The 7,908-nt window shown below is 38.2% G+C and overlaps 1 protein-coding gene across 1 annotated transcript; it reads right to left on the bottom strand.

Moving 5' to 3' along the window:
* Positions 1 to 4,773: 4,773 nt before the first annotated feature.
* LOC121989379 (acid phosphatase 1-like) lies at positions 4,774 to 7,513 on the bottom strand. Its single transcript, XM_042543391.1, has 3 exons — positions 7,048 to 7,513; positions 5,241 to 5,450; positions 4,774 to 5,138 (listed from the first exon to the last, which is right to left on the bottom strand). The coding sequence occupies exons 1-3, from the start codon at positions 7,470 to 7,472 to the stop codon at positions 4,961 to 4,963; spliced, it is 813 nt and encodes a 270-aa protein (XP_042399325.1). The 5' UTR covers positions 7,473 to 7,513; the 3' UTR covers positions 4,774 to 4,960.
* Positions 7,514 to 7,908: the final 395 nt, after the last annotated feature.

Below are 7,908 nucleotides of genomic sequence, written 5' to 3'. Positions count from 1 at the left end.
TCTTGAAGGGGTAGAAATACCCTATGATGATGCATTAATAATTAAGGTTGTGATAGCCAATTATACTATTTCTCGCACCTCCATAGACACTAGTAGTTCTGTAAATATTATTTTTAAAAAGGCTTTTGATCAACTGCATATCGACCCGAGCGAACTCCAACAGATGGTGACTCCTCTATATGGATTCACTGGTAACGAAGTACAACGGCTGGGTTAAATAAAGTTGATCATATCTTTAGGAGAGGAGCCCCTAATGAGGACAAGAAGATCTTACTTCATGGTGGTGGATGCCCCATCCACCTATAATGTGATATTGGGTCTCGGTCCGGGTCTTCTGTTCCGGCTCCGCTAGTTTGGGTGATCTCGGTCATCCGGAATAGGGCTCACCCGAACCCAAGTTTCGACCTTCTCCTCGAGCAGCCTTCCTTCCCGGTTTCTCGTCCCTCGAACGTCGCGCACGTTCTTCTCGTCCGCCGATGTACTCTTCCGCGGCCACCTCGTCCCTCGGACGTACCGAGCCCGTCGGCTCTCTCCCGTGCCGTCCTTCTCGCTAGTCGTGTCTTCCGCTCGACTTCCTGTGTTCCTAAGCTCCTGTACACTTAGACACAAGGGTTAGACAAAACATGACCTAACTTAACTTGTTTGATTACATCAAAACACCTTGGGGTTCCAACAGTGCCATCATTTTCACTAGCTGTGTCTCTTGTGCTTCTAAGTTTCTGCACAGTTAGACATAAGGATCAAAATATAACAGAACCTAATTTAACTTGATTGATCACATCAAAACTACCACAAAATATTTATAGGTCAAGGTTGACCAGATATTTGACAATCAATCAATATGTTAAGTTAGTTGAGCGAAGAGGCAAAAAGATCAAGATTAACCGAATACTTAACAAGATACGAAAAGTCCAAGTGGATTGATCAGACACTTGGTGATTGAAAGTCTAACGGGAAGTTGGCAAGTGGGAAGTCCAAATGGGCCATGGGTCACCGAACACTTGGCGGTCAGAATTCCAATATAGATTTGACACCAGATGGAAAGTTCAAGTGAGTCACGGTTCGAACACTTAACGATTGGAAGTCCAACGGGCATGAAGTCCCGGCAGGTTAAGATTGACCAGAATATTAAGCAACGATAAAGATTCGATAAGTCAAGATTGATCGGATGCAGGACAAAGAAAATCATAGTACATTGAAGTCAACAAGATACTAGGCAAGGAGAAAATTCATTTAATTAGGCTAAAATAGGAGAACCAATCTCAACTAATGGGTGCTAAACCCCAAAAATAGGATTTGCTACAATAATATGTAACAGTAGTTACTATAGTAATATGTGGACATTAATTGCTACCATGCCTGTGAGTAGTAATTGTTATAGTAATAGTATAAGTTCAATAAGTCAACCGTCGATAGCTAAACCTAATTAGTTTCATTGACTAGCCTTAGGGTCAATTGATGATGTAACTTAAGCAAAGAGAGAGTTGAGAAAATTGATTGTTTAATTTGACTAATTACGATTAGTTAACTGATGAAGTGATTATTCGACTGATGTCATTCTTCAAGCTAACAAAATGTTTAGAACTCGATTACGAGACTATTGCATAATCTGTACACTAATGAAAATGGGCAGACAACTAATGTTGAGGTGGATGGAGCCGTTGAGCTGACATATCATAGCAACATTTGAATCTACAATGGATCTAGCAATTGACAAATGGGGAAGATCAATCAATTGATAGGTAGAAGTCAACTCTAACCTAAAGGCTATAAAGAAAGGGTTTTGAGGAGATTTTCGAAGGCAGTTCTCGAGAATTTGAAGACAAAGTACTATTATATTTTTTACCATCAAAAAGCAATCTAAAGCAATGAGAATGTGTCCAAAGCAAAGAATTCACTTATAAAGTTGTTTTATTTTTCATTTGTATTTATAACTTTGTATTGCTTGTATTTGCTGTAAAAAATATTATAAGAGGCTTCTCCGCCTTCGGAAGATATCTGAGAAGGAGAATGATAGTAGTGGCAGTCGTGATGATTAGCCTTTGGGCGTAGTCACCTTTGAGAGGAGGTGAACCAAGTAAAACCAACTTTATCTGCATTATGTTGTCAATTTGTTCAAGTTTCCGCTGCACGATTAGCTTAACGTGATCGAAGCTATTAACCCCCTCACTCTAGTTCGCATCAGTCCTAACAGGTCGAAAGGCTAAGTATAAATGGGTAAGAGATCGTGAGAATTAGGTATGCTTTTTTATGCGTACGCATATTTTCATTTGTTCCCTCTCATTTCCTGAACCCGAGATTGGCTTGAATATCTAAAGGGTCCAGCCATAGTTTGTAAAATCGCGATCCGGATCATAGGATCGTACGATCCTACGATCCGGAAATCCAAAATCGATCCAGGATTGTGCAGAATCACTTTTTGCAGTAGGATCGTAGCAGGATCGGTAGGAATGGAACAGAATCGATAGGATCAGAACAGGATCGGAGCAGAATTGGAGCAGGATCGGTGGAAGCTTTTAGAGGTCATAACTTTTGACTCGGATTGAACCACGATGCCTATAATATATCAAATCGAAGTTCTTTTATAGATCTTTAATAAATTTCAAAGTTTATCCTTAACCACCCTATTTCAAACCCAAAAAATATCATTTAAATCCTTTTCAGATGTCTAGAAGATTTTTTTTTTTATTATCTGCTTTTCATCTTATTACAATTTTAAATTATTTAAACATATGTTTAATTATTTTTGAGTTAGTTTTTTATCAATAATATTCTGTCATTTCTTTTCTCCAAAATAATGAATTTTTGGATGCCTATTGTCTAGTATTGTGTGGCATCTACCAGTCTTTAGAAAATTATTTCCGGCGTTTCAATAGCTTATGTTATATACGTTAGGTGTTTTGTTAGCCTTTAAATTGAATTATCTTATAAACCAAGGAAATATTTTTGACATTAATGTGTTATCATTATTGTGTTAATAGAAATTTTATATTCTTTCATTTTATGATATGAAAATATAAATATTATTACTATGCAAAAATGATAGTTGAATTATAAGTTAATTTAAATTTATACATGTAGTAATGTAATTTGAAGTGTTGAGTGTAAATGATTGCATATATATATACAAAATTAGTTATTTATTTATATGTAAATGAGTTTTTAATGTATTTTTTCTAATTATTAATCATGTATGATAAGATTTTAAGGGTTTTTGATAGGATCGTACGATTCTACGATCCGATCCTGACCTTAAATCGATTCTGCGTAGGATCGCGATTCTACAAACTATGGGTCCAGCTGCAACCAATGGCAGAGCCATGTATAGGCCTACCCAGACTGTAGCCCTAAGGCCAACGACGGTGAGAAGGAAAAAAACTAGGGTTTTTTTTTTGTAGAAGAAAGGAAAAAAAAAAGAAAAGGCGGAGACTAGCCCTAGGTGATGACATCAATGTCGACACTTGTAGCCCACAACCCGGGCATATCATCGAGGCTGGCTCCACCACTGGCTGTAGTAGATAGGGGTGATCACGGATCGGGTTGGTTCAGTTATTGGGGTAAAAAACTATCCGACCCTATTAGATCAGATAATGCAATATCAGGACTTACATTTGACCCTATATCCGGCGGTTCTTATGTATCAGATATCCGACGGGTTGCCTGTTATTTGGATATCCGACCCTATATCCAATAAAATATAAAATATAAATATAAGTACAACAAAAAAATAAAATATTTTAAAATGATAATAGACATTACTCATTATACGTTGTAGCAGCTAATCGGAAATAGCTACTATAACATGTAGCAGCTTATCGGCAATAGCTGCTACAACGTGTAACAGCTTATCAACAATAGTTGCTACAAGTAGGGGTGATCGCGGATCGGATTGGTTCGGTTATTGGGATAAAAAATTATCCGGCCCTATTAGATCAGATAATGTAATATCAGAACCCTACATCCGGCCCTATATCCGATGGATTATTTTTTTTCGATTCGATTCGGATCAATATAAACGGGTTAATCGATTTGACGGGTTGACTGCTCACCCCTAATAACAGACCATGCAAACAAGATTTCGACTCTACCTCGTTGGGATCCATAGAGCGTGGAGCAGTCACATCAATATGTATACGGAAGCAAAGTGAAGAAAGGGGACTAAGGGAAGACTAAGGCAGTGCGCAGGGACCGATATCAAATAGGTGCTACCGGCACAACCACGGAGGTAAGTTCCGCAGTGGTAGACAAATCTTCCAATATGATGAAGAGGAGGCAGAGAGTAGCAGCCCACAACCAGACTAAGCTTTGGACGTCTGTTTAAGAGATCCAAGGAGTGCATATAATTCTCTTTTCAAGGGTTTCCATTTACATCAGATGTAGAATTTAACTTGTAACAATAAGTCAACATTAGTACTAATTTAACTTGGCACTAAACCAAGACCATCACTGTAGAGTTCAGATCCTCTCGTCAGCACTAATTTCTTTTTGATCCCTTTCATAATTTACCCATTAGATCGTAGATTCAGAGAAAATTGACTGTAATTTGTTCTGAATTCATCTTCTCACTTAAATTATAATTTTAAATCAAGTCAAACGGCCAGAGGCTACCGATGATGAACAGATTATATGGTGGCAAGTAAGGAACGGCCCGTTCACTGCCGACAACCTCCAGCCGTCTGGCTCACCACTATGGCTTGTTATTATACATAGCAGAGATTACGACAAGAGGATCTAACCTCACCACTATGGCCTGTTATTATACATAGCAGGGGGTATCGGACTTTCAAACTGACCCTTTATTAAATATATAATTTGGGTTCTAGCAACGTGGAATACGTACAATACAAATACAGAGTGCGTACAAATAATTACACAAATCGATATAAGAGGCTGATCGGCAATTCTATCTCAAAGAACAATCTTGTCTCCGGGTCTATAGAATCTTTACCGTTGTAGTACATCATGGAATGTAGTACATCGGGTTAGGGAGTTTGAAGGAGCGCGTTGACGTTGCCCACCCCAACAGATCACTCCATTGATCTCCTGAGTTCCCATGAATCCTGAATCCTTCTGCTTCTAATGCTGCTCGCCTTTCTGACTTATAGACGACTGCTTTCTTTCCATGGTCATCAGATTGCCTGTACCATTGTTTCACCACAAGCTCGTGGAACTTAAGATAGACTAGAGAGAGAAATTAAATAACATCCTTTATTTTTATTATCGATTGCTTTATATTTTACCTTAAAATAAGCCGTTCCCATGAACTGTAGCCAACAGAAAGCAGATTCTTCTCGGTCACGTTTCTTTGGCTCTCACCTCGACCCGTCAGTAGAATCATCTGAAATCCAAGCTCAAGAAGCTGTCCATATAACTTTAGACTTGCTGGTAAAGCCGGAGCCTTACCCAGTTCCACCCATTCATCAAATGAAGTCTCGTTGAAAGTTTCAGATCTATGAAATGATAAAGAAGAATATATAGATATCCAAATTAAAATGCAAACAGAGACTTTTATGACTACAAAGAAGCCAAACTCGTTTGACAAAGATATGAATCATATATAGGCGTTCCAGGTCGTATCGAGCAGCGTTTTGTATATGTTATTAATCCGTTCGTTACATAACATTAACATCCAATGAGGCTTAAGCTCGCCACCAATGCTTCTGCTAAAGTATATAAAATGACATTTCTGTATATCAAAAGTTTAGTTAACTTGTGTCTCATATAATAATGAGAGACATGCATTAACTACAAGATCTAAATTAGGCCCCACAGATCTATCTTAGATCTGGACTCGCTGATTTTACCGGACTTCTTGTTATATATCAGGCCCCACAGATTTATCTGGACTTCCCACCAGCTATTAGACCCGTAAATCTAGTTGGATTTCAGCTTGGTGTCAGGTCCCTTGGACTAGTCAACTCTTACACACTTACTAGAGTAGTTAGACAAACAACACATCTAACTTTAACCTATTTGTCATAGGTCAAAATTAGATTATTAGTGCAACCTACACCAATAAGATATTTCTATAATGATATGATATTGTCCATTTTGGGTCTAAACCCTCATAGTTTTATTTTTGGGTTTTCCTCAAAAGATCTCATACTAATAAAGATATCTTTCTTTCCCATGTGTTTTCAATGTGGGACTTTATTTGTAACCTTGCAACCCCAACAATCCCCCTCAAATGAAGGACCCCAGGGCCTCCTTCAAGCGGAAAGCCTATCCGTTTGATGTCTGATCATCAACCCACCAAGTGTTCTTGCCCCTCAGTCCAACCGACTTATTAGGTTTTCTACCCCTTAGTCCATCGGACCTACTAAGACTTCCTTGCCCCTCAATCCAACTAACTTACTAGGTCGTCCTTGCCTAGCCACAACTAAGGCTTATCTACTAGGACTTTCTGCCTGATATCTGATCCTCTTGTTCCGGACACAAAAACCCTGACTTCATTTATTCAAGGTCATTATTCTACTCACTTGACTTAATTAAACCATAACTCTTCTGCATAATCGACGGTTAGAAGTTCTAACAGTTCGGGCTCTAATGCCAACTGACCTTGAGTAGGATAATGATTATCCTGCAAACTATTGAATCGGTTAAATCACATGTGAATATTAAAAATAATCTTCTAAAATCTATTCATTCAAAGAAGAATATCATAAAATAGAGAAATAATGACACTTTCAAGAATATTATTAAACAAAAAAATCTTTTCTTAAATATCAACTAAATATAATATAAAAAAAATATAAAAAAAGAAAATAAACCTCAATAGATAAAGAAAAAAAAGGAATCATAATTTTAAAATCCTTAAATGAACTCTAAATAAAAATATATATATTAAAAAGATAAAAATTATAAATTGCCTAAATTATTAAAAAAAATTGAAATAATAAGAATACTTTAAATATAAAACATAAAAATTATCAAAACTATCTAAAATATTAAAAATATCTAAAATACCAAAAATAATAATAAAATATCGGCATCTAGTTAATAAAGAGAATCATATATTTGAGTAGAATGCATGGGAAAAAGGATTACCCGTATCCATGGGCCGCATAATACGGAATATTGGAAAGAAGCGTCTCGTCGACGTCAAAGATCCATATGTCTTTCCCATCGCCCTCGATCGGAACACTAGCGGCGAAGTACAGCGAGTCTCCGGCGACAACCTCAGAATCCGAGAAGTACCAATCCCCGCTGAAGTATTTCTTCACGTACGGAATGCACGTCGTTGGGAACGATCGAAAAGGCCCTGCGTTGTTAGTTTCCACAGAGAGCCTCCAGCTGTCACACAAGTAGTCATCGGCCGCTCCTCCAACGCCGGCGGGACGGCTGAGGGTGCGGCCTCGGGGGACCATCTGTAGGAGGGAGTGATAGGCGTCGGCGGAGGAGAAGACGAAGAGGTAGATGAGGAGGAGAGCAAGGGATGGGAAGGGCGGCATTGAATCGGAGGCTTCAATCATTGCAGGAGCGATTTCACTTTTTTCTCTAGCTTAATTATAAAGGCCAAAAAGGAGACCTAGCTATAGATGTGTCGTGAAAGGTCAGATTAAATCCTACATGGATTTAACTCATAATTATTAATTAAGAAAATAGAAATAAAATAATCTTTGGCTTCATATAAGAAAAGCATCCTGTTGTAAAAAAAATTTCTGAGATCAGTTGGAAATTCCCTCCCCGCCAACTCTTGTCCAGATTGGCAACTGTCATTGTTGTACCTAAAGAATGTTTCTGGACCTTTCCGTAAGTATTTGTATCCAGTCATCTTTTACATCTGGTCATCTTGATCTATTCTGAGTCTCTCTCGCGAGCATTCGATCACCTTCACTTGCTTCGGGTCTCCCTACGAGCATCCTGTCATCCTGACATATTCGCCTCTCCGCGAACATCTAGTTACCT

This window comes from Zingiber officinale, chromosome 6B (genome assembly GCF_018446385.1).
Source record: "Zingiber officinale cultivar Zhangliang chromosome 6B, Zo_v1.1, whole genome shotgun sequence".
NCBI lineage: Eukaryota > Viridiplantae > Streptophyta > Magnoliopsida > Zingiberales > Zingiberaceae > Zingiber > Zingiber officinale.
This window is presented reverse-complemented; position numbering and strand designations above follow the sequence as displayed.

Excerpts from the sequence above, each read along its gene's own strand:
- LOC121989379 (XM_042543391.1), bottom strand. The coding sequence starts at position 7,472 with ATGATTGAAGCCTCCGATTCAATGCCGCCCTTCCCATCCCTTGCTCTC. Across the intron at positions 5,451-7,047 it reads TATGCGGCCCATGGATACGG|ATCTGAAACTTTCAACGAGA; the intron begins GTAATCCTTTTT and ends ATCATTTCATAG. Across the intron at positions 5,139-5,240 it reads TGGGAACGGCTTATTTTAAG|GCAATCTGATGACCATGGAA; the intron begins GTAAAATATAAA and ends ACAATGGTACAG.